This window comes from Acipenser ruthenus, chromosome 19, assembly GCF_902713425.1.
Source record: "Acipenser ruthenus chromosome 19, fAciRut3.2 maternal haplotype, whole genome shotgun sequence".
NCBI classification, from domain to species: Eukaryota; Metazoa; Chordata; class Actinopteri; order Acipenseriformes; family Acipenseridae; genus Acipenser; species Acipenser ruthenus.
This window is the reverse complement of record NC_081207.1, coordinates 192,207-220,145: the sequence shown is the minus strand read 5'-3', so window position 1 is coordinate 220,145 and position 27,939 is coordinate 192,207. Positions and strand designations below refer to the sequence as shown.

Sequence of the window (27,939 nt, the reverse complement as noted above, 5' to 3'; positions counted from 1 at the left end):
CATTGAAACCAGTGCAAACGTTAGCTTTATTGTTCCTGGTAACACAACATTGATTTCATTTTAATAACCCGAATCAATACAATAAAGACTGTCAGACTAATTCATTCCTGATGGCATTCCAAAAAAAGATCTCTAATGAGTTTCGGAAATGTGCTCAAACTGTTTTGTGTTTTGCTCATTATTGTTGCAAAGCAATTCGTAAAATCAAATATCAAACAGTACATTTTTCTCACATTTGCTAGGTCTAAGACAACAGAACTCATTTCCCTTTATTCAATTTGTTTTTTCAAAGATCCCTGCATCGAATTACATTTATTTGCTGGACTGAAAAGTTGCTACTGTGTAACCTTTTGTTATTGTTGTTGCTCGACGTGTGACGCCTGCTTGACTTGTTCAAGGTGAACCATTGTTTTTTTTATTGGTTTACTGACATGATCAGTGCTTTGCTGTTTCGCTTTCCTTCATGGGTTCATGATCAGTGCTTTGCTGTTTCGCTTTCCTTCATGGGTTCATGATCAGTGCTTTGCTGTTTCGCTTTCCTTCATGGGTTCATGATCAGTGCTTTGCTGTTTCGCTTTCCTTCATGGGTTCATGATCAGTGCTTTGCTGTTTCGCTTTCCTTCATGGGTTCATGATCAGTGCTTTGCTGTTTCGCTTTCCTTCATGGGTTCATGATCAGTGCTTTGCTGTTTCGCTTTCCTTCATGGGTTCATGATCAGTGCTTTGCTGTTTCGCTTTCCTTCATGGGTTCATGATCAGTGCTTTGCTGTTTCGCTTTCCTTCATGGGTTCATGATCAGTGCTTTGCTGTTTCGCTTTCCTTCATGGGTTCATGATCAGTGCTTTGCTGTTTCGCTTTCCTTCATGGGTTCATGATCAGTGCTTTGCTGTTTCGCTTTCCTTCATGGGTTCATGATCAGTGCTTTGCTGTTTCGCTTTCCTTCATGGGTTCATGATCAGTGCTTTGCTGTTTCGCTTTCCTTCATGGGTTCATGATCAGTGCTTTGCTGTTTCGCTTTCCTTCATGGGTTCATGATCAGTGCTTTGCTGTTTCGCTTTCCTTCATGGGTTCATGATCAGTGCTTTGCTGTTTCGCTTTCCTTCATGGGTTCATGATCAGTGCTTTGCTGTTTCGCTTTCCTTCATGGGTTCATGATCAGTGCTTTGCTGTTTCGCTTTCCTTCATGGGTTCATGATCAGTGCTTTGCTGTTTCGCTTTCCTTCATGGGTTCATGATCAGTGCTTTGCTGTTTCGCTTTCCTTCATGGGTTCATGATCAGTGCTTTGCTGTTTTGCTTTCCTTCATGGGTTCATGATCAGTGCTTTGCTGTTTCGCTTTCCTTCATGGGTTCATGATCAGTGCTTTGCTGTTTCGCTTTCCTTCATGGGTTCATGATCAGTGCTTTGCTGTTTTGCTTTCCTTCATGGGTTCATGATCAGTGCTTTGCACATTGCAATCATGAGCCTGGGAGGTTCTGAATAATGTTGCAGCGCTTGGCTTGCTGTTTAGCTTTCCTTCATATATATATATATATATATATATATATATATATATATATATATATATATATATATATATATATATATATATATATATATAATACATGGATGAAGGCTATATTTGCATCCTGAGTCATTTGAAAAAAAAAGGCATAATAGCACAGCAGTGACCACAAAATGTCACAATTCCTCTTGAGGAAAATATACTTGAACTTTGACCCATTTGACCCCTTGAGACCATCACTTTCATTTTAAACACAAAATGTCTCGTTTTCAATCACTTGACAACACCCACAGTAGAGAAATGTTCATGAATGATCAACAAAATGAGAAACTGGAGAGGAACAGGAAATTAAAGACATTCTTGTCAATGAATTTCAAAATTTCAATCACTCGACAACACCCACAATTCGTGTTTTTTTTTGGCACTTTTGACAAATCTGTCTCTGTGAAGATTTACAATCATCCTTCACCAACGGGAGCACCAACCAACCGAGTGACACAAATCTTAGATTCTGACAGCGAATAAAAAAAAAAGAATACCCCATTGAAACACATTTTCCTTAAAAATACATTATTTTTTGCAATTCATTATCTACCCAGTTTAATTCACTGTTCCTGAATTATCAAAAATAAACTTATATTTAAGATTCTTTAATATTGAGAGTTATTATTTGTCATATATATATTATTTTTGATGTATATAATTCAATTACAGACACAGTTTGAAGCCAGTGCATGTGGAAGTGCCAGACCCATTAGTAACTGGAATCAACACATCTCCTGCTCAGCTTCATTTCAAGCCTGGCTGAGCTACAATGGGGCTGTTTTTTTATACAGAGCAATGGAAATTGGTGCTGAACTGATAATAACATTTGCTGAGAGGTGCAGGATTTTTATTCACTCTTCACCTGTTTCAGTTCTTTCATTATGTAATTATTATGTAAATGGAATCACCAGATGCTGCTGCCCGGAAGCAAACACATGATCCTTACAGCAGCTCGATTTGTGGGGCTGGGTTTAAATCCTTGCCAGTTAGGCTGCTTCTCCCCTTTACATGCTGATTGATGTTAAAGTGTGCCATTACTGGGGTTTAAATTGGACTGGTTTCATTTACTATGCATTCGGAGGAGTTCTATGTGAACCACTGCTGATTAGAGTCTAATCCGAATGCAGTAAATGGTAGAACATGCAGATCATTTTGAATGCATGTAACAGTTGTTGAGGGGAAATCCTGATGAGAAATGGTGTGTTTCTTGGAATAAACACTGGACTCCTTAATAGCGAATTCGATATCTTCTACATCCCAGCACAATGATTCATTCAATATAGTGGAGCGAGGAAGAGATCTGTGTTCTTCCAATGCTCACTGTACTAAACTTCCACCATTGTTGAAGGATAACATGATCCATCATTTTTAAGGGTGTAATGTTTCCATTATACTATCCAGTGAAAGTGGAGTCCTGGGTTAGAATCTGTACATTCATTGGACAGGGTTTGAATCTGCCCCCCCGTACAAAAGTTCAGTGGAGCTTGAGGTATGCTTGTCAGGCAATAAACTACATATAAAGAACACTGTGATGACAAAGGACTGGCCCTAACTAATAAAGAAATAAACACAAAGGCAGCAATTACCATGAGCCTATACAACTCGCACATTGATCCACCAGAAGCACATTAAGAATCCCCTTGCTCCACTTGTCTTATTTTCTTTCAAGCATTTCTGCACCAGGGAATCGCTGGTGTTTCGGGTTGCTCATGCAGTTCTGTGCATTGCTTTTGATAGATGTCCTGCTGCAAGTACCATTTCCTGCCCAAGTTCCATTTAGTGCCTGAGTGCTCCAGCTCCTGAAGTGAAGCAGCATTGAGCTCAGAGCCTTCTGTGTGAATTTGTTTTCAAGGGCAAAGAGAAACAGAGTCCCGCTGAATATGATCTGTGAAATCTTCTCTAGCGAGACGCTGGGTATCTGGCATGGTGGGAATCACAATCAACATTTGCTCATTGCTTCCTGGCACGTAAAACATAGTGTGTATTTCCGCCAATGTTTAATTCTCTTTTTGTTCAACCATTACATTGAAAGGACGTGTGGCTGTCCATGCATACCCCACATATATCCATGCATACCCCCCATATATCCATGTACACCCCGCATATATCCATGCATACCCCACATATATCCATGCATACCCCACATATATCCATGCACACCCCGCATATATCCATGTACACCCTGCATATATCCATGCATACCCCACATATATCCATGCACACCCCACATATATCCATGTACACCCCGCATATATATCCATGTACACCCCGCATATATCCATGCATACCCCACATATATCCATGCACACCCCACATATATCAATGCACACCCCACATATATCCATGCATACCCCACATATATCCATGCATACCCCGCATATATCCATGCACACCCCACATATATCCATGCATACACCACATCCAACATTTCTGATGCACAAACCTGTACCTGCATGGAAAAACACCAAATCAGAGCCTTTACAAAACATTACCTACTCTGGCACTGTCTTCTGGGGAGTGTACGCATTAGCAGCAAATCCTTTATTCCCTTGCTAATTGAAATTCTCATTAACGCGTTTATACTTTATGCAAATCAACTGCTGGCTCTGTTACCTTAAGCCACTTAATACCGCTCTGCATTTAATTTCATTTCAAACGCATTAGTGCACTGGAAACCACAGCAGTATGTTCCGGGGTGAGAATGTTAGAGAACATGTCAGGGGGTATTGTGCTAGCACTTGAAGCTAATGCAATGCTTTTGTGTTTGAGAAAAGAAAAGAATGCAGTAAAAATCAGAACCCGGCTCTCCTGTAGTAAAGCAGAGACTTCTAGAAAATAGACACCTGAATCTGAGGAATTCTGATGCATCTCTGTAAATGCTGAAAACTCACCTGTCAATTACTGCCTCTCTCTAATTATTTCACTTCTCCAGACAATGTGAGATTACCTCGGTTTCAAAGAGCAGCTATCAGTGCCGCTTGACTGAATTGCTTCAAGCCATTTTTGTTAGCAGCATATAAAATGTCAAACACATTAAAATCAACTTTAACAAACCTCATTCTCAATGAGACCCTTGCCCCTTGAATAGCTGAGCTTTTGCACGACAGGAGGGATCCATCAGACAAGAAAGTGGGTCAGTCGGCATTGTAATTTAAGTGTGGATGGATCACATTCTTTCTGATGCTGACTTACCCATCCAGAATATTATCGAGATATCAGAGAAATATCCAGAGAGCACTCATACATTGTTTGTGAAGTCCACACCAAGCCTCAAAGATAATGGTCATAAAGTTAAAGAGAACAGATACTGGGCAGTAGCTCCATTGATGCAGGCGCTCTTCTCAGAGACTTTTGCAGTTGTTCACGATTGATCACTTGTTAAACAGCTTTCTCTCAATCTTCACTTCCAGTCGTTTACATTAATCAGGCAGACACAAAGGAAAAGAGAGCGTTGATAAACCAGGTTCAACACAGCATAAAGAAGTCCACAATATAGCAACACAGACTAACAGTTCAATGTGCTTTTCCACACCCATCAGCAGCCTCTGTTTTGTGCAGTATAATTATTATTTGAGGCTGCTATCGTTAATGTCACTATACTGGAAATGGCCATGGCATGTTTTTCAAGCTTTATTCCACCTCAGAATAAATCCAGGAAATGAAATTGAAATAGATATTCCCCTTGGCCACTTTGCACCAAGTCAGTCTACATAACGACGTGTCAGTTAGGAGCGAATTGAACAGAATTGTTCAGAGAAACAATTTGATTCTGCTCATTACTGGGTCGGCAGGGGAGGTTATGGGCAGCATGAATTACTCTGTTTCCTGTCTATTAGGCAGGTAGGGCTGTAAATATAAAGGACATATTATCATTTTCTTTCCTATTCCACTCCTTACATCTCTGAAATCCAATTCCTCTTCAAATTGAAGCTCATTTTCATAATATTGGTCTTTTTTTTTCAATCTACAGTTTAACCGGTCCTGTGGTGAATTTGCTGGATCCACGGGCCCCCTGGTAATATATACACATTCCTCTGCACAGCGGTAGAAGAACATTTAAATGAGATACACATTGGTTTGTGCTGCTGCACGTAACATGCATAATGCAATCCTGATTTTACAGCCAGGTTTATTGCCGCACTGTGTACCTTGTTACTGAGTATTTAAAACTGAACATGAGATATTTAAAGTAGTAAATAATAACAAGCAGAATAGATCGTTTTAATTGGCGAAGGTAGAAAGGACAAAGCCACTGTTCTCTGTGAGGGGTTGGTTCAGTCTCTGAGCCCAGGTTCTTTTGTTGAACGGAAGTGTCTGGATTCACATGTGTGGGTTTTCTTTGACCTTCCTTTTAGCTATCTTTCTGTTTCACACCTACTGATTATTGCCTCACAATGAATCTCTATAAGCCTCCTTCTCTTTGCATGCCATTAAATTTATGTTCAGGTGATGAAACATGTGCACACATATATAGTATGGGTCATTCCAGCTCAAGTGGATCACTTTTAAATGAGGTGTTTCCTCTTGATGGTACATAAACCACATGGGATGGAGAAACTGGTGATAATGTGTCTGTTCAATGAAAAGGCTGCTGCAGTAGTCATAGCCGGCACTGCCTGTCACAGTGAGTGAACTCTTTTGTAGATTCACATGTCTATGACATAAACTTGCTCTAATGGATTTTTAAAACAGACTTTGCCTTGGGGGGCTTCCTAGTAATGCAAACCCATTCAAAATGCCTCCTTCAGAATTTTATGCCGGTTTATTTCTTATTTGAATTACCAACCAGAAGCATTTAATACAGTTCTTTACAGAGTTTTATGAGGAAAATGAACAAGCATGTTCTGCAGCTTCTACTGTGAGAGCATGGCCCTGCCTGGCACGCTGTATCCAGTCAGGCTTGTCCCCCAGTCTGTACTGCTCCATTAATTATTCTAACTCTGGGTATGATTTCTCATGTTCTGCAGCTTCTACTCTGGGAGCATGGCCCTGCCTGGCATGATGCTTCATGACTCCGACTCTATAAAAGCTGCTGCAAGTGTTTCTATGCCTGAGTAGAGCTCCCCCAAGCTGCTCTGTTATTGCAGAACCACTGACTGCTGACATCACAGAATTAATTGGAGTGCTTTTGCAAACCCGACCAAAAGCAATGCACTTGGTAAGAGAAAATGACCCATGCCAGGCATTGCAAAGCATTACACAACACTAAACAATAGTGTTCCATACAAAGCAACATATACATCCTAAATGGTGTTGTGACACCATACCAGCTGCACAGGTTACAATCTTTTAACGCTGACAGAATGATGTACCCATATATATATTATATATATATATATATATATATATATATATATATATATATATATATATATATATATATATATATATATATATATAAACACTAACAAGCATGACCACAACAAGACATTTCATTGAGAGGGTCCCCACAAACACAGACATATTCCTGTATGTATTATACATGTGGACGGGGAATAAGATAGTGGTGCACACTCACCCCTGCAGCTCCTTGGCAGAGATGGAGATTTTCAGGCTGTGCCCCAGTGTGTAGAGAGCAGTCAGGATGTCTGCCCACTGCACCATCTCCCCCAGCGGCCCCCCCTTCAGCACCTTGGGGCTGAACACGTCCCCCGACTCCTCGGTCAGGAACCCAATGTGCACCAAAATCTGGAGCCAAACAAAAGGGAAACCATTAATAATGCAAATACACATGAGTTATAACAGGTACGATAAACACCATTACCAGTGCATCTATATATAGAAGCATATTACAATGTATACACACATGTTATAACACATGTTATAAACAATTAATAATGCATAAATATGTGTTATTATTATTATTATTATTATTATTATTATTATTATTATTATTATTATTATTATTATTATTATTTATTTCTTATCAAACACCCTTATCCAGGGCTACTTATAACTGTTACAAATTATAAAATATCACATTACAGAATATCATAATACAGATAAGAGCAGTTAGTACAGAAGTTTGCCTGATTTTATAAACAGGTTTCCTCAAAAACCTTTATGATGCCCAATCAACATGCATGAATTCAAATTCAATATAAACCATTGCGTGCATAGCAGAGAGTCCACAGGATCGGATTATACCACAATGCATTGTGAAAGGTCCTTGGGAGACCAGGAGACCAGGCGTCAATAAGCTTACTAGAATAGTATACTGTGCCTGTTGCTAAGAGACAAGACTTTTTCTCGTGAGGAACGTCCATTTAAAATCCCCTGAGGTTTTTCCTGCGCTGAGTTAGAATGGTGTTTCTCACTCGAGGAACCCAAGTCATGCATCATTGTGAAAAGCATGCATACAGTAACTTCTTTATCCACATACACTGTCTGACTGTCCTTGTGTCATGATGTAAGAGGGCGCGGTAAGGAAAATAGTAGGGACTGCATTACAGAAACAAAACCAAAACGATATGCAAAACATCGGGAAAACGTTACAGAGCTTGTAGAGTCTCTAGAGAATTCAGCGTTCAAGTGTGGTAAAAAAACACCTTTGCATGTATACTTCTGCACAGGAGTTTCCTCTGAAGCTGCCTTTGTGGCTCTGCATCAGTAGGGCTGTTAGCTGAGAGCTTCCCCTGTCTGCCCTACTAATTTAGAGCACTTTCAATTCTAATCCTGGAGCCTGCGTTTCTGACTCACTGCAGCTATATTATTACTTGTACTGTGATTCTGAAATGTATTTGCTTACGATTGTAAGTCGCCCTGGATAAGGGCGTCTGCTAAGAAATAAATAATAATAATAATAATAATAATAATAATCCTAATCCAGGCTGTGTAGGAAGCAGTTTCAACAAGCCTGCAGGTCAGGTTATTGTGAACAGCACTAGAATGAGTACTGTGCTGATTTAATAAACTTCTTTAAACTGTGTTGTTGCTCTATAATGGGGTTCAGTGGGACCAGTAGGGTCAATACTGTCTAGTGCTGGCCTACTGCAAGTTCAGCTAACGTAATGCCTGGCAATCAAGGTTTTATTGCAATTAGAAACCAGTAAACTGAGCCTTTACTGCTATTTTAAACCTTATCTACATATTTCAATTCCAGATAGATTTGTGTTTTGCTTGTGTGGTGCAATAGCTTTCTGATTGGTTTCTAATAAAGTCAGAAGGATTAGCGCACTGGGATATGGTTCCCGAGAGCAGAAACCAGGAACTTCTCTAACGGTGCTGACTTTGAGAACGTCAGGCTTGTCTCAGAATCGAGGGGGATGTCTGACATTCTAAACAAGTCACAGCGGCTTAGTGATTTAGGACACATGCATGGAATGGAATTGTTGCTTCTTCTATACAATATGTTAACATTTATTTGGTTGTCAAGAACAACATTTGCGGCTGTTTTCTTTTGTTATATCAAACGGGCTCTGTTTAAGTGGTACCTCAGTTCCAGTTTTGCAGAGGATGTTTGTTTTGACAGCAGATGTTTGAGGTGTGCTTTGGAATTTAACCCCAGGGGGGGTTAAATCCCCCCCCCCCCCCCCAATAAAAGATTTTGAATTTACAATGATTTCTTTGGGAACTTTATGATGATAAATAAATAATGATAAATGTATGCTGCATCGTTTTTACGCAAACTGACTTAAAAAAAAAAATCTTGGTTTAAGCACTTCAGACCTAAGATCAGTAGCACATTGTATTAATGTGAGTTAAAAAAAAAAGGAATGGAGTTTAGTTTCACTGGAGCCGGATCATACAGTTTGGCTGTATAAAGTGGATCAGACTCAGATTCCACTCACCCGTCATTGTCATCCAACAGTAGTGCTGTACACACCGTAGCAAGGCAAATTAACCAATGAAAATCAAGTACGTCAACGTCATTCAGTTGCTGTATTTCAAACTGTTATTTTTTATTATCATCGGAAGTGCATACTATACTAAAGAAAAAAGAAATGGAGACAGGATACTAAAAATCCATAGTAGCTTTTGTTAAACAGCCCTAGAGCCAAAGACTGGAACTTTTACCCACTGAATCACCCGCTGAGCAGACTGGAAAAAAGGCCAAGATTAACAGCAATGAACTCCTGCAGATTGAGCTGTTAAAATACGGATGTTGTATTATGTTCCATTTATTGTTGTTACACTCTGTGCAGTTATCAATGAGGTTATGTGCAGCCATGCAAGTACTTGTCATGAAGGCGTTTTAACATTATTTTAGTTGCTGTAATGTAGGTAGTTTTTGTTATTGTCTTTTGATACCGTACATACATGCCAACAGTCCCTATATGGTCGGGACAGTCTCGATTTCCTAGCAAATATCCCTCGTCCCGATGCATAGGAAGAGAGTCCTGATATTTACCCATAGAAAAAAGTCATTTATTCTGCACAGTAGAGTTAGTGAAAACCACACGCTGTGCTCTTCGTGTGGCTGACACATCTGCTGATCACTAACTTATACAAAGGTAAGAGCGCTTCATTGTGTCTATTTTCACTGTCATGATGGTGGTGTGGTGTTGAGTTGGGGGATACGTCTATTATTTGATAATATATATGATCAATGTCCTGCTGAACAGTTTCTAAATCTTGGCAAGTATGACCGTATCCATAAAAAGTAACTGCATTTATCCTGCATGATGGCAAATGTGTGATTCCTAAAGATTTTAGCAGTTGATTCGGTATAATAAATAAGTAGCTTAGTGATTCTCTTAACTGTTTAAATTGTGTACTACAGATGGATCAAGGCTTGCCATGATGTTTTGTTGTTTGTCCATTTTATCCCTCCACTGGAAATTTGACAAATCGCACCCTGAATCAGAGAATGAGAGATACAGCTGGAGGGTAAAACGGAACCCCTTTATAAACGAGGCCTCGGTCTCGATGGGTAAATCGACTGGTTAAATAAATAAAATGAATGTATTTCATTTACTCATCTACAGTGATACAGCCACTTATTACAGCCACGAGCATTTGATTGCTTTGGGAGGAAAGCTACAGCTTGAAGCTGTGTCTATTGGCAGATGGAATTTATCAAATGATGGAGTTATCAAAAAGCCTGATCTGGTTTACACTCTGCAGATGTATCACAAACAGGATGGTGAAACTCATTGATCTAGAAAAACGAATACACTTCAACACGCACATGCATGAAAGAGCTGTGCTATTGGGGCATTGCTTAGGCATAGCCATCTGTTATTTGGTGCCGACATCTGTTCCCAAGCTCAGAAATCTCTCCTCTCGCACCCCACAGCTGTGCGCTGCTGCTGTCGATTATATCAGAGCTGCCCAGCTAGTGGCCCCACAGGCTCTACATGGTAGGAGAGCAATTAATAAACACGCCCACATACAGGCGGCTCTAGGTGTAAGCATAGTGCATATACAGCCCGGTCTAGGTGTAAACACAGTGCATATACAGCCCGGTCTAGGTGTAAACACAGTGCATATACAGCCCGGTCTAGGTGTAAACACAGTGCATATACAGCCCGGTCTAGGTGTAAACACAGTGCATATACAGCCCGGTCTAGGTGTAAACACAGTGCATATACAGCACGGTCTAGGTGTAAACACAGTGCATATACAGCCCGGTCTAGGTGTAAGCACAGTGCATATACAGCCCGGTCTAGGTGTAAACACAGTGCATATACAGCCCGGTCTAGGTGTAAGCACAGTGCATATACAGCCCGGTCTAGGTGTAAACACAGTGCATATACAGCCCGGTCTAGGTGTAAACACAGTGCATATACAGCCCGGTCTAGGTGTAAGCACAGTGCATATACAGCCCGGTCTAGGTGTAAACACAGTGCAACACGTACAGTAAAGTGCTCACTCGTTTTAATGCATTTCTGTTCAATTACAAATTGTTTAAGAGGCACATATACAAGAATCGATCTCTGAAATAATACAGGGTTGATTATTCCACTGATTCAACATAGAATAATTCTTTTAATTTTAAATGTGATTAAACTTATTATGACTTTTAAAGCATGTGTGTTGCAAACCAAAGTAAATAAGGGTGGGTTTTAATGCCCTCCTTAACGCAATCAGATTGAGAGAGACACAGTGACACCCTCACAGTTTCATTGAACTGTCTAGAATGGAAACACCTCCCACCTGCGAGTTTAGTTTTTTCGCTGCTTCGGGTTCCTAGATGCCTGTCTGAAAGGCAGAAGGAGAGTTCAGGATTTTAGAAGCTCTCACCTTCTTCCTCTCCCTCCAGCTCCTCTTCAGTTTCTCCCCCAGTCTGTTTGCAGCCTGACCCCACTGCCCTGCCAGCCTCCTGATCCGCCTCTTCATGAAGATCAGAGACTCCTTCCCAGTGCCCACCTGCTCCAGCAGGGCCCCGATATCCGTGCGGAACGCCGCCTGCACAGGAAGCACACAGGATTTATACACACAGGAACAGAAGAAAACGTACGAACCACAGAGGAGGCCATTCATTCCATCTGTGCAAGTCTGGTTCCTAGTAGCTAGCTGATCTCAAAACTTTGTCAAGCTGGGTCTTAAAGGATCCAGCATAATTCAGCATCAACAACATGGCTAGATAACCCATTCCATACCCTCACCACTCTCTGTATAAAGAAGTGTCTTCTAATCTCATGTCTATCACCACCACTAATTTCCAACTGTGTCCTCTGGTGTTACAGTGTGGAGTTTGATAAACGCTGACTGATAGACCAGCATGGTGTCGGTGTACATCATAGTCAGTAAAGAGTTGGCAAATCTGCTCTGTGCTGGTGGTGTGACCATGAAATGCATGATTTCCTTCAGGAATAAACCCCCTGGCAATGTAAACTAATTATATATAAGTATAAAATGCTTTTCAATGATTTTAGGAGGCAATGTCAGCTTCAGTCTCTAGTGATTTTGTGCTGTCTCCGTGTCCCTGTAGCACAGCTTCTCTTCCCAGGCAGCCTCACCTGCCGCTTGCCCCTGGGTTTGGGGGTGGTCGGAGCGGTGTGGTTTCTCCAGGGCAAGGGCGGACAGAACCACTCCACCTCGCTGAGGTAGATCAGGAAGGAGCACTCGCTGCCATCCACCCCATAGAAAGCATAGCATGGGTCCGAGGTCCAGCGGGCTCTCATCCACTGAAACACACACAGAACCCAGCGGATCTCTTTAGTAACCACAGTCACTGAAACACAGTGCACACTGATCTGCTAAATCAGGGATTTGTGCTCCACTGTTGTTACAGTGTCATACCATGTAATTACCTAATAGTTCAAAGGAAAGGTGAACAATAGCACAGCGTATTGTAAAATCCTGACACAGAGAGCCCTTGCTTTGGCAGTCAGTCCTGTGCTGGGGTGTGCAGAAAGACACATGCACAGATATTGAGACACACAGGCTTGATTACTCACATCCAGTTTGCTGGTGCAGTCGGGGTATTTGGGATCTTGAGGAGCCTCACAGCGATTGGCTCTTCCATCTCTAACTGGAACGCAAACAGAAGTGAGGGGACTGAGAAGAAGGAAGGGAATCTCAAAGTGTTTACAAGAACAATCTGGCCCATTGTAAAGTCTAGCAGTAAATGGAATAATGTACAGTAGCATATATTTTTTATATACAGCCTCAACTCTATAAAGTGTGTGAATCAGTTTTAAATACTCCAGGAATTATATTAATGGGGTTCACAAAGTAATATTTGTGTTTCTATGTTTTGTGGCTGTGTGCACAGATCTACTGCTTGCTAGAGTTGTTAACAGGGCAAAAGATGTGATGGGACAGCAGTGATTAAGAGCCGGCAGTGTGGAGAAAAGCCTATCTGTGCAACAAGTAGATCTTAACTGAACACATGAGCATTTGACTGACCCAAGCTTTTCAATTATTTATCAGTATTGCATACCTGTCAAGTCTCCCGTTTTGACCAGGACCCTCCCGTTTTCAGGTCAGGACCCGCTGTTATGATTCCAACATCAGTGACAGAGCCTTGAGAGACTGCAAGTCTGCCACTTGGGCATATAACATGCACCACAGACCACAGCCATGATTTAACACCATCATCATTAGGTTGCCTGCAGGAGGGGGTTAACTCTACTCCGTGCCTCGTTACCCGCTTAACACTATCCGTTACATAAAATCTCCTGGTCAACTGTCCTGGGACCTTGACAGGTATGGTATTGGATAACAATTTTAGCATCTTATGTGGCAATAAGGAAAGTTTTTGAAGCAGCATTAGGGAGTGCAGGCGGGACCTCCATGCATTAGGGAGTGCAGGTGGGACCTCCATGCATTAGGGAGTGCAGGCGGGACCTCCATGCATTAGGGAGTGCAGGTGGGACCTCCATGAATTAGGGAGTGCAGGCGGGACCTCCATGCATTAGGGAGTGCAGGCGGGACCTCCATGCATTAGGGAGTGCAGGCGGGACCTCCATGCATTAGGAGTAGCACACACCATTTTTACGGCACCTTTATTTTATAGTTTTTTGTATTGTGTTTATTTTGCTTTTTGTATGCTGGCCGTATGTCCTCAGTGAGCTACCATTGTTGGTAGTGTCACGTGAGCTGTTCTCACTGTGTGTGTGTGTGTGTGTGTGTGTGTGTGTGTGTGTGTGTGTGTGTGTGTGTAAATAAACCGGCGTGCCTGTGGGGCGTGTCAAATTCAACCTCTGTCTCGATCTCCTGCCTGTCACTCAGCAACGAATGCACGCACCCACAAGCAAGTACCCTGTTACATGTGGTGTCAGAAGTGGAATTCGCTGCATTTTGCCGAGGCAAGGTGGGACATCAGGAGGATTTCAGCAATGTATTCCGCTATGTCTCTATGTTCGGGTAGCATGGACGATCTTCAGCCCGTTGTCCGTGGCTTTGCAGCAGCCCCGAGGTGAACAAACAGGACCTCTTTATACCCGACGCCGTGCTGGAACACACCTACCCGCTGATTATCCACAGCTGGTAATCACACCCAGCAGGCAGGCTCTCCCAGGTGCGTCAGGTACTTCATTAATCATTTATAATAATTACACATATTTACGCAATACTATTTACAGTATATACACAAAACCCACACTTCACGTGCAGGGCTCCTGTTAAAATGTTCTTTCATGTGCTTCTGACTGCCTGTCTACTGAGCCAGAGAATCATCAACACCTTTGTTACAAACTTGCTGCTTGATTTGTGCCTGTGTGGCTGCCTCGTTGTGAATGTGCAGATCACTGCATCAATGCAGATCTGAAGTGTGAACAGCTTTGAATAGAACTGAATGTGTCTGGGGCTCTGGTAGGTGTGTGAATGCCATGGACAGTACTATGATGACAGTACCTCTGCCTGCAGCCAGGCTGTTCTGGAGGATCTGCTCCACCTTCATTGCCATGTTGGACACGTTCTGCGCGATCGCCTGGATTCGCTCGATCAGACCAGCCGGCTGGAACCTGAAACACAGAGCGAGGGGGGGGTCAGCAGCTTGGAGAGCAGCAGTGGCAGTGAAGGCATCAGTCTCTTGTCATGTAGCATGCAGTGCACGCTTTCCTCTTCTGCTTTTAAAAAAATAAGAGAAAAACTAAATAATGAATTCAGATATGAGAGGGGTAATGAAAAGAGGGACCAAGATGCATGAGAAAGAACAGAGAGCGAATATAAGGGTACGTGAAAATCGAGGGATTGAGAGACAGAGAGCAGAAGAAGCTCTGGGCTCAGGACTGGCTGTTTAGTGGCTGCTCTTCCTGATGGCAGCCCTATTCCAGCTTGACCAGGGCGGGCATGGTACCCGGATCAGCAATTACCTCTGCAGTGGTTCAGGTGCTGTCAGCCCCCCCAGCCCGCCTCTCCTGGTCAGGCTCTCAGTGACAGCGCTGCAGCATGCCCTTCAATTACTGCTGCAATGCTTTGATGTAGTGTCTGCTCTGCACTAACACAACCAAGCTGACAGCGTGTGGGACTCCCAGCAAGATCCACTTTGTTTTTCAGTATTGATGCTGCAGTATTGTTGTCATTTGCAATGGACAACGAATCCATGCCGTTTTGGCACAATATTTTCAGAATGTAAAATAGACCCTTAAACTAAAACATGACCAATTTCAATAGAGATGCTATTTGAACCCTACTGCTCTTAGTCATTGGTTAAGAATTTATATCTCTCCATCGGTATGAGCTGTAAGAATGTGAGCTGCTGTTGCCAGGTGCCCCCCACAGGAACACAAAGTCCAAATGAGCGTCACAGAGCTGGATCAGTACAGCGCTGTTTCTCAATCCAGGTCTCTTCCATCCTGCCCTGTCAGCTGCCCTGTGAGAAGAACACAGTGCTCCAGCACCCGCTGGACTGTGGGGTCCATGAGTACTTGAACACAGTGCTCCAGCACCCTCTGGACTGTGGGGTCCATGAGTACTTGAACACAGTGCTCCAGCACCCTCTGGACTGCGGGGTCCATGAGTACTTGAACACAGTGCTCCAGCACCCTCTGGACTGTGGGGTCCATGAGTACTTGAACACAGTGCTCCAGCACCCTCTGGACTGCGGGGTCCATGAGTACTTGAACACAGTGCTCCAGCACCCTCTGGACTGCGGGGTCCATGAGTATTTGAACACAGTGCTCCAGCACCCTCTGGACTGTGGGGTCCATGAGTACTTGAACACAGTGCTCCAGCACCCTCTGGACTGCGGGGTCCATGAGTATTTGAACACAGTGCTCCAGCACCCTCTGGACTGCGGGGTCCATGAGTACTTGAACACAGTGCTCCAGCACCCTCTGGACTGCGGGGTCCATGAGTATTTGAACACAGTGCTCCAGCACCCTCTGGACTACGGGGTCCATGAGTACTTGAACACAGTGCTCCGGCACCCTCTGGACTGCGGGGTCCATGAGTATTTGAACACAGTGCTCCATCACCCTCTGGACTGCGGGGTCCATGAGTATTTGAACACAGTGCTCCAGCACCCTCTGGACTGCGGGGTCCATGAGTATTTGAACACAGTGCTCCGGCACCCTCTGGACTGCGGGGTCCATGAGTATTTGAACACAGTGCTCCATCACCCTCTGGACTGCGGGGTCCGTGAGTGTGGCATCATGCTTTACCAAGATGTGAAACGCAGCATTACAACAGGACATAGGGATGAGCAGCTCTGCAGGTTTAAAGAGCTTGTTGGTCATTTTGACCTCCTAAACTTTCTCGATATTCTCAGACTGTTTGTGTTGCGTTTACTGTAGGTGTAACATGTTCGGCTGCAGTGCTCAGTACTACCTAGTGGAAGAGCCAAGCCTTTCAGCGTTCCTTCTTTTTCAAATTGAGTGTCAGTCACAACAGTGGGTGCCTCAAAATAATTTCACAGTTAATGTGTCTCCTTTTTCACCAGTTCTCCAGTTCAACAGCTGGCATTACATCATCTTAAATTGATGATTTCAGATATTCCCTGCGAGCCACACTGGTGACCTCTCGTAATGCAGACTGTCAGTTGGCGTGCACAGTGGAGGACCCTGCCGCCTCTCTGCTCGATTCAATTTAACTTTCACTGCCTTTCCTGGAGCCTACTTACCCATTTACTTCCAACTCCAATTCCCTGTCAGTTTGGGAAATGATGCAGTACTCAAAGAAAAGTAATCTCTCTCTCTCTCTCTCTCTCTCTCTCTCTCTCTCTCTCTCTCTCTCTCACACACACAAAGAGCCTACTGTATGTAAAAAATATAAAAATACAAACAATTTTAACTCCTCGACTGCCATGCCAGTCATGGGCACCACTCTTGTGTAAGGTTGATATTTTCAGAGCTGGGGAAGCTAGTCATGTGTGGGCAGACATCATCTTCTCTCTTCATCTGATCACTTATTCAAATAAAAGCTCTGTTGTTTCTGGACACCAGCTCTAGACTATCCCTATAATGTCCTAAAACTTCCAGGAAGCAGAAACAGCAGCAGCAGCAGCAGCTCGTGTGCCTCCCTCTGCACCTCACTTCCTCCTAATGCAGGCAACAAACGTGCAGGTAAATCACAGCCACAGACTTCCGACATCACATCCAATTCCTCCTTACAAGCAAATGTGTCAGCGTCAATGAGAGTCCCTGACAGAGATGGTTCATTTGTAACTGCGTGGGGACCAAGTGCTGTCAGGGCCAATCAGTATAGCAGTGCTGCCCAGGTTCAGAGCTCCCGGGCAGGAATCCGAAGCAAATAACAACCTAGCGAAAAAGAGGGAGAGCATGCAGCATGATCCGTCCATTCAACACATTGTTTCAGAACCACCTGCGATGAGCAGTATAGAAACGGCCTTCACAGGAGCAATTAGGTATGCAAATGCAATCCTGACACGCATTCTGCAATATGCAAAATAGCTGCTTCTCATTTTGGAGAACAGACATCTGTGGAAGCATTATAGGCAGGAATGAAGAATGCTTTTCACACAGCCATCAGCAGTAAGTGAATTGAATCAGACTTTTCTTCACACAGCTCCTGCTAAACAGACCCAGAGTACTTGAATAGGATTTGAAGTGGCCGTTTTGCGGAGACCCTACTGTGCTATCAAGCCCATTCCAGTACAAGTGGCATCTGACTCAGAGAGGAGAGGAAAAGGAGAGTGGAGGCGAGTCACATACACTCTGGAGGGGCTGGAGAAAGCAGCAGACAGCAGTAAAGGAGAGTGAAGCCGAGTCACAGACACTCTGGAGGGGCTGGAGAAAGCAGCAGACAGCAGTAAAGGAGAGTGAAGCCGAGTCACAGACACTCTGGAGGGGCTGGAGAAAGCAGCACACAGCAGTAAAGGTGACACACCCTCACAGACAGCCATGTTTGAATGGGCTCCGTTACCATAGAGACTGGGGACACACAGCAGGCAGGCATTGATGTCTACACCAACAGAGAGAGGAGGAATCGTGTACAAAGCATTCTGAAAGCTGTTCACACCACAGGCAGGCAGGCGTGGTACTGCAGGTCAGGCCCGCTCAGCTACATTGTTCTTTTTCCCTCCATCATTGAGATCTCTTTAATAGTGGTGCAATGCTCAGATCAAAGGCATAGTAGTACTAGAATAGTGCATCCCATCTAGCTAGGATTTCATTTTCAATACAGATGGTTAATCACACAGAACAGGGGAGCAGGAGACATTGCTGTCAAGGAGAGGCTTGTTGATAATCTTTTATTTCTCATTATGATGTGTCCACCAGGATCACAGAAGCTAATCAACAGTGAATAATGCGATATTCACAGGACTCATTCAATACAAAAATAGAGCCGCAGAGAAGCAAACAGCGGGGGAGCTGCAGGTGAGACTGTAGAGATCTGGTGCTCTGCAACCATAGAAACTGGAGTCTTGAGCGGAGCTGAGACCACTAACACAATGTAACTGGGCAGTGATTACAAGTGTCCCATTGTATTCCATTAACTCGAGCGTCAATTCTATCCTTAACCTAATCAATAATAAAACAAAACAATACATATAATTCATCTTCACAACCTGGTGTCCTTGTACAGTATGAGTCTGTTTATTCCTGGGATCACCCTGTCCTGTGGTTGGTCTGTGTGTGTGTGTGTGTGTGTGTTTGTGTTTCAGCGAGAGGCGCTCCACTATCTTCATGCATGACACACTTTTTTGTTTCTCCTTTCTTCAAGTCCTATCAGATATAGTGTTAAACACACCCAGCCTATCAGTGCAGCCCCATCATCTCCGCAGGGAAAGATACAGTGTAGCTGCTTCGACTGTCAGAGAGGGGGAGGAGCCACAGCGCTTTGACTTCAAAGACGCGGCCAGAGACAGCTTCAAATACAGACACCCTGATGCTTTTAAAGCAATTGAAGTTGAAATAATCCAACACAAACATTTCCTCTCTCCCCATGTCCCTTTCTCTTCTTCTCTCTTCATAAAGTCACCTTTAACTGTCTGTCTGCATCTCGATCGATTCCCCGCTAGACAGGTAGGAATGGGGCCAGGCACTAAATTGCACTTTGATGGTATTTTAAAAGGACTGTCAAAATGACAAAAATCTGGAGCATGACCAGTGTGACCCTTTCAAGACTTTATCTATTTACTTTCTAATTAAAGATAAATCAGTCTCAGAGCAAGGAGATTTAAATTCAGACTGGGCATTTCTTCCCAGGATCCTGTTGGCCGCTCAAAACAAAGGACTGTGGGAATAGTCTGGATAAAGAGCTCTGTGCACAGATACAGCTGAACCAAGCTGTTTATTAACAAGTCCATGTCCAGCCAGTACAGCACATAGATGGGGTGCAATCTGCTCTTTGACCTTGCCTGGTGGAGCCATGTCTGCCCCTTCAGGGCAACACACTAGTTTTGCATTGCTCTGCTTGCCTGAGCCACAAGCCAAAGGCTCATTACAATGACCAGCTCTTATGCAGCAGCTCATACCCTGCAAGCCAGTGGATGCTGGTGGCACTTTATTTAGCACTTTCATCTCTGGGTAAAATGAATAAGTCTACCAACCACCACATGTGCTGGCACACAGGGGCGGCGACCCTTTGAATGGGAACGAAGCTGACGTCCCATCTGCTTCATAGTTGTTCAGTGCAGTTTACTGTGTCTTCTGTTGTGTTTCATTTCCATTGTGGCACAGTTTGAATTGCTCACGTTTTTCAAGTAAAAATCCCTGTGAAACCACCAGTGCAAGTACTTGATACCACAGTCCTGCTTTTCAGGAGCAAAGATTAACACATCTGAGCGTTTCAGATGGACTGCGCTTGTCCTGACTAGGTACCAGAACGCAGCTCAGAATGCTTTGATATCTTAACACCAGAGGCTCTTGTTCACACAACGTGCTCATAAGACTTGAAATTACCTGTTCTTGAACTCATGGCTTCAGTTCACAGCCTCAGAGCGATTAAGGGACACTGCTCAACCCCCCTCGTCTGTACCTGTGTATCATGTGATTAAGGGATGCTGCTCAAACCCCCTCTCCTGTACCTGTGTATCATGTCATTAAGGGATGCTGATCAAACCCCCTCGCCTGTACCTGTGTATCATGTGATTAAGGGACGCTGCTCAACCCCCCTCGTCTGTACCTGTGTATCATGTGATTAAGGGACGCTGCTCAACCCCCCTCGTCTGTACCTGTGTATCATGTGATTAAGGGATGCTGCTCAACCCCCCTCGTCTGTACCTGTGTATCATGTGATTAAGGGACGCTGCTCAAACCCCCTCTCCTGTACCTGTGTATCATGTGATTAAGGGACGCTGCTCAAACCCCCTCGTCTGTACCTGTGTATCATGTGATTAAGGGACGCTGCTCAAACCCCCTCTCCTGTACCTGTGTATCATGTGATTAAGGGACGCTGCTCAAACCCCCTCGTCTGTACCTGTGTATCATGTGATTAAGGGACGCTGCTCAAACCCCCTCGTCTGTACCTGTGTATCATGTGATTAAGGGATGCTGATCAAACCCCCTTGTCTGTACCTGTGTATCATGTGATTAAGGGACGCTGCTCAAACCCCCTCGTCTGTACCTGTGTATCATGTGATTAAGGGACGCTGCTCAAACCCCCTCATCTGTACCTGTGTATCATGTGATTAAGGGACGCTGCTCAACCCCCCTCACCTGTACCTGTCTATGGCGGAGCTCAGCTCGTCCAGTATGCGTGTGTCGCTCATGTTGTCCCGCTTCGAGAGGGAGTCGATTCGCTTCATTATCACTTCAAGCATGTCGCTGATCTTCCGCAGCACCCCTCGGGACTCTAGGCCCCCGAGTACTGGAAGGAAACAAGGAAACTGGGTCATTTCAACAGGAATGTATTTATAATGCGCTTTTCAAACCACACTAGGGGACTGTTGGATGATACGCACACATTATGATACTGTAATTTATTGGATCAAGTGTCTCAATAGCTATTTCTGTATCAAACCACAGAAATGTGTCTGTGTCAGGAGTTTTAGAGAGGGACATAATGATGTATTAGACCGAGAAGCGCATCAAAGAATATCAGCTTTAATCGGGTAAATATGAGCCTCTGGCACACAGTCGGGTTCTCATGAAGGATGGCTTATGTAATTAACCTTGCCTACAAGACCTAGTAAATCACATGACTTGCCATACTCAGGTTCAACACAGGTTTTAGAAATGATGACAAGTGCAATACAAATCATGAAACTTTTTTCAAGCACAGATTAATGGGTGCACATTAAACATTTCTTTAAAGAAAAACAACACTTCTCTAAGGTACCTCCCTGGTCTAGAAGGAGCTCGAGTGACCTAATGATAACATGGAAATGTCTATTAATTGACTTATTTCTAGAGTGAGAGCTTGTAGTTAACTTCCAACCAGGCACATTTCTCCTGTTTTAAAAAAATTCAAATGAAAAATAATTATTGCACCACTAAACCTGTAGAGAATAATAATAATATAATACAATTTAAAAAACACACATCAAGGGACGTGAATATGAGAAGTCGATTAAGAAAAGCTTCTCCATAGGAAGTGCCCCTTAAGGATTAGTTAACTAGTTCATGATGCAGATCAGATTACATCAATAATCAGGCAAAGGTAACTTTATATACATGCAAAAGCACAACCTCCAGGAACTGACAGAATCCACCCTGTGGAGAGAAACCAGCTGCACAACCAACCCAGCCCCTCAAACACTCTGCCAACACAACCAACCAACCAACCCACCAACCCAGCCCCTCAAACACTCTGTCAACACAACCAACCAACCAACCCACCAACCAACCCAGCCCCTCAAACACTCTGTCAACACAACCAACCAACCAACCCACCAACCCAGCCCCTCAAACACTCTGTCAACACAACCAACCAACCAACCCACCCAGCCCCTCAAACACTCTGTCAACACAACCATCCAACCCACCAACCCAGCCCCTCAAACACTCTGTCAACACAACCAACCAACCCACCCACCAACCCAGCCCCTCAAACACTCTGTCAACACAACCAACCAACCAACCCACCAACCCAGCCCCTCAAACACTCTGTCAACACAACCAACCAACCCACCCACCAACCCAGCCCCTCAAACACTCTGTCAACACAACCAACCAACCAACCCACCAACCCAGCCCCTCAAACACTCTGTCAACACAACCAACCAACCAACCCACCAACCCAGCCCCTCAAACACTCTGTCAACACAACCAACCAACCCACCAACCCAGCCCCTCAAACACTCTGTCAACACAACCCACCAACCCAGCCCCTCAAACATTCTGTCAGTGTACCTGTTCCCCTCCTAATGCACTCATTAGATGGATAACTAATTGAGTTTCTTTATTCTCTGCAAAACCTGGGGAACATTTAAGAACCTGGTCCATTAGAGCTGACAGCTCCTGTCATGTATCCTTTATGTATAATTTCTTTTCAAAGCAGATGACGGCACATAAGAAAAAACAATTACCTGCATTCATGCAATTGATCTCTGAGCAGCTCTGCCTCATTCTCAGGGCTTCACTCCCCTGGCCATGCTTTGTGTTAGAGATGAATGAATGGAACTCTCAAGCCCATGATGTCTCCTGCTGCTTGAATCATTTCAGCAATCTTATCAAATACACATTCCCAAGAGGACTATCCAGTGTACACCGCTTGCTGTTGCTTAAGTAGATTTAATAGCTGTTCAGAGCCTCAGAGTCGGTAGTGGGTAAAACAAACCTTCTTACACTTGGCAGGGACAATCTAAATATTTCCTAAAGGAAAGAAACCTTTACATCCACTCACATGTCATTTATTACCAAGTTAAACAACGCTTAACTCTTTATGAAACAAGGGGCTTCTTGTAAGATCTTGATTCAGGCACATGCACGTTGGTTATTGTACATGTTGCGGGGGAGAGTGGTCTCCTTTTTGAGTCTGGAAGGAGTTAAATGCATGTCCAATACCCTAGTTTATCAAGGCTCCTTAAAACAGCTTGCCCAGTAAACATGTGGTGGGGGCGGGGGGGGGGGGGGGTGGGGGGGGGGGAGGTGCCCCTTTTCCTTCCCCCTGCTGAAGCTTGGGCAGACACTAACATGGTGTGTCTGTCAGATAGTGAGTGGTCTTGCTTGTTTGAAAGATATTCAATGGGTTATCCATCGCTCCCACATCACTCTTTTTGCTGTTCCTTCCTCTGTCACATTTGCAGTTTTTAATCCCTCCTTTGCTTCCACCCCCGTTTCCCATCATAATTCACCCTTCAGTGAATATATTAGCAACTGTCAGACATAGGCTCTGCTAAAAGCCTTGGCAATGCTCCTCAATTATGCCAAATAACACACATCATTGCCTCGCCTTATTTATTTATTTTTAATATATTTCTGTTTTGTTTAAAAGACGCTCGCTCTAAGCGGTCCCTAATGAGCAGGGCATCAAAACGACAACAGAGACCTGCACTGCGAGAAAACGGGGAGCTGATGCATTTAAACAAGCTGCTGACAAAGGCATTGAATACCCTGCATCTGTAGGCTTTCTTTACTACGGAGAAGGGGCTGAAATAACAGGCTTTGGAGTGCTGCAGCTAAAGCGAGCCAAGCACAATGTTCCTGTGCCTATCATCAGCACAACATAGTGCTTACAAAAAGGACCCAATTACCACATTTAGATATAGCATGATAAATAACATCCAATACTAAAAGATATATCAAGCATTTAAAATGTTTGTTGCCGTGTATTGCACTGGTTTGCATCACCATTAAGAAGTGGACATGCAGGCTTCCTAAGCTTTGCATCATGGGATGTGTTTCCTAAGCAGATTTATAGGAGCTGGTTGTTCTTTTGCACTGAGGGCCTGAGGCACTCGCAATATAGCTGCAAGCTGCAAACTTGAATGCCTTAAAGATACACAGTTTTCACAGAACTGATTGTCACAGCCATGCAATTATTCAAATAAAAAACCATGGAAGAAGATATACTCTGCAGCTGGGACCCGACGACAATGATCTTTAAGCTATAGATTTCATGAGGTATATCTGAACTATTGCACCACAGTCAGTACACTGTATGCCTCAATCATTCTCCTCGCCCCAAACACATGGGTTATGCTTTTTGCCTGTTACTATAAACCCAGCTGACAGTATTAAACTTTGTTATACTGGATGGTCAGTTGCCCTTAGAATCCTGAGTGTCCAGACTCTGGGCTGTCGGGTAGATTTGCAGTTTCTGCCCTGCAAGTCAGGGTATTGCACCACCTAACACAGTCAGCTAAGAACAACTTCAAGATTGAACCATTTCCTTCATAACCTGCCTGCTTTTGCCCTCTGTTAATCATGCTCCAGACAAAATGAATAGCAATTTTATTTTAATTTAATTTGACATTTATACCTGCAGGGATACTGACAGGATTTATTGGATGCTTTTTATAGTGATATAGCCTTTCTAATTATTATCTACCTGTATGAAGCATAGCAGCTCTGGAACATGACACTAAATAACCCTCTCTCTGAGCCACACTCTCTCACACACACACTGACACACTGACACACACACACACACACTGACACTCACACACTCACACACACACTCACTCACACACACACACACACACTGACACACACTGACACACACACACACACACACACTGACACACACACACTGACACACACACACACTGACACACACACACTGACACACACACACAAACACACTCACACACACTGAAACACACACACTGACACACATACACACACACACACTGAGACTCAATTGGAAATGTGTATTCGATCATTACAGTAAAGAACACACCAGAGCTCTAACCTCCAAATCCATTTCAGAAACATTGATCCTCAGGGAGCACTCTTCCTCTCCCTTCTAAATGATAATGGCTCTGAGGGGAATCAAAGGTTGGCAACTCACAGTATTTAACAAAACCAAAGAAAAAGAGTGCCGTTCTCCCAGAGACTGTGCAGAATCAGAACAAGTGAGCAAATAGATACTGTAGGGCAGGAACACCCACACATCAGGTCTCTAGGTTAATGGACTGTGGCTGCCCATTGTCTGTGCAAAGCAAAAGCTGTAGCTTGCTTTCAAGACACCAGCATTCCTGTAAGTGGGTCCTGTGATTCCTTACCAGTCACTATCAGCAGTGTTTATCCAATATGTAGAGTTGCTAAGGAGTTCTTCATGCAGGTGTTCTGCATAGAAAATAAAGAAGACTATATGACGATCCAATACTATCCAGATCCCTGTTGGGTGTGTGTGTGTGTGTGTGTGTGTGTGTGTGTATATCTATATATATATATATATATATATATAATATATATATATATATATCCAACAGGGTGTAGGATGTGCCATGGCCCAAGTTAATCTTGGCCTCTTTACCTTCAAGAGCGAAGCAAAGCCACAGTAAGATTGAAGAGGTCAGGTTAACGAGAGTAAAAAGAAATCTGATATTTTGACCTGGGCTGTGGCACATTACATTTATACATTGCTTGTACTGAGTTGCTTTATGTATCTTTTAATTTCTTATGTTTATTTTTCATTATTTCTTCAGTTTGTGAATCGGGACTATGATGCGTCCTCTCGCAGTCTGCAGTGATCTAGTGGTACATCAGTGTCTTGCTATTGGTTGTATGACTGAAGGAACTTTCACTTAATTGGTTCTTTGTTCCCCGGGGGTGGGGCTGTTAGAACGGCGTTTCTTTGAAGCTCAGTTGAGGAGGCAACAAGTCAAAACTTCAGCTGAGTTGTTAGTCAAAGATATCCGCACACAAATAGTTAAGTCAAAGTGCACACAGAATTTAATGGATTCCGTTCCATTAACTTGCGCTAGACAGAAAATCAAAACTCCACTTATTTATAGACAACAGCAGATGATATTTCACTGTGAACAATAACACACACAGATTCACACATCAATTTGTCATGATGCCTTTACAAAAAGCTGTTCATTTAAAAAGCAAGCCAGAAGGGAAGTAATCAGATGACTGTGCCTCTGAGCAAGAATAGTCTTTTCCACATTAGCAAAACAGAAACTAACCATCCACAGGAGCTGGAGCCTCACATGGCCACTGGGACACAAGACAGCTCGCATTAGCAGATCTCTGACTAGGGCAGCTTGCATTAGCAGATCTCTGACTAGGGCAGCTTGCATTAGCAGATCTCTGACTAGGACAGCTTGCATTAGCAGATCTCTGACTAGGACAGCTTGCATTAGCAGATCTCTGACTAGGACAGGTTGCATTAGCAGATATCTGACTAGGGCAGTATGCATTAGCAGATCTCTGACTAGGACAGCTTGCATTAGCAGATCTCTGACTAGGACAGGTTGCATTAGCAGATCTCTGACTAGGACAGTATGCATTAGCAGATCTCTGACTAGGACAGCTTGCATTAGCAGATCTCTGACTAGGACAGCTTATATTAGCAGATCCCTGACTAGGACAGCTTGCATTAGCAGATCTCTGACTAGGACAGCTTGCATTAGCAGATCTCTGACTAGGACAGCTTGCATTAGCAGATCCCTGACTAGGACAGCCCTATGCCACCAGACATATTTGTCTTATGGTCACTACCATTCTGGGTTACAAGAGCATCCTGATGCCAGTACTGTAAACATCCATTGTGCTTATCACACACAGCCTGTGTACCAGTCTCCCAGGTCCAGCCCTGTCCTGTGACTGATGAGCCCAGTCCAGGTGTTTCCCCTCACTGCAGTGGTTGACAAGTTAATTAATCAGGCGTTGCTGGCTCAGTGGTTGACTAGTTCATTAATCAGGCGTTGCTGGCTCAGTGGTTGATGAGTTCATTAATCAGGCATTGGTGGCTCCATAACTGGCCGGCACAGTAGCAGCAGCATATATTACAAGGAGATTATATGTTTTTTATGGATGAAGTACAAAGTTATTGCGCAGTGTCTATTTTCAGGCTTGCTGTGGTGCAAACAGTCTACCGAGTTCAGAATGTACTAAAAAATAACTATAATGGGTTTGTAATACAAAATAAACCTGCATTAGCACTACAAGGCATCCGTGTTGAAACTAGTACAGTTGTAATACAGTATGTGGCAATGCATGTAAACTAGATGATGGCACATAATAACACCCGGAATGCAACAATTATCCACTTCTCAAGGCTCCTCGAATCTGTGGTAGAGCTCAGTGATTTAACATCAATGATTATTTCTACAAAGCCAAGTCTTCAAACAATATGCACTGGATGTATAACCCATGATCCCTTTTTAAAACGTTATGAGATCCATGTTTCAGCCATGATCCCCAGCCTCCTCTGAATGCTTTACTATCTCCCTAAACTGAATGCTAGATAAGTGCTGCAACCCTCCACTGCTTCTCATCCACTTTCTCCACACTAAAGCCCCACAATCCTGCCATCCTGTTAAAAAAAGGAAATCACAATATATTTATTTCAGTGCCTTTGCAGAGAAATGAAAAGATGTCAAACCCATTTTTTCCCACATGGAGCCATTCTTTTTGGGTAATATGCCAATTCACTTGTTGTTGGCTTTCCATTCTCGCAATTGGGATGAGATGTTTAAGCGAGGTCCTGCTGGCTCCCCCTGCGGAGCAGGGATGGCACGCTCTGTCCTGGCTAAAG

The 27,939-nt window shown here is 43.6% G+C and overlaps 1 protein-coding gene across 1 annotated transcript in view; it reads right to left on the bottom strand.

Annotated features, from left to right (window-relative positions):
• Positions 1-27,939, bottom strand: part of LOC117424748 (alpha-1,6-mannosylglycoprotein 6-beta-N-acetylglucosaminyltransferase B-like) — a 50,330-nt gene that overhangs the window by 18,722 nt on the left and 3,669 nt on the right. The window contains exons 3-8 of the mRNA XM_058992224.1: positions 21,009-21,153; positions 14,794-14,903; positions 12,894-12,967; positions 12,453-12,620; positions 11,734-11,898; positions 7,067-7,236 (exon numbers count right to left, since the gene is read on the bottom strand). Of these exons, the coding sequence (XP_058848207.1) occupies positions 7,067-7,236; positions 11,734-11,898; positions 12,453-12,620; positions 12,894-12,967; positions 14,794-14,903; positions 21,009-21,153 (832 nt within the window). The remainder of the gene's footprint in view (positions 1-7,066; positions 7,237-11,733; positions 11,899-12,452; positions 12,621-12,893; positions 12,968-14,793; positions 14,904-21,008; positions 21,154-27,939) is intronic.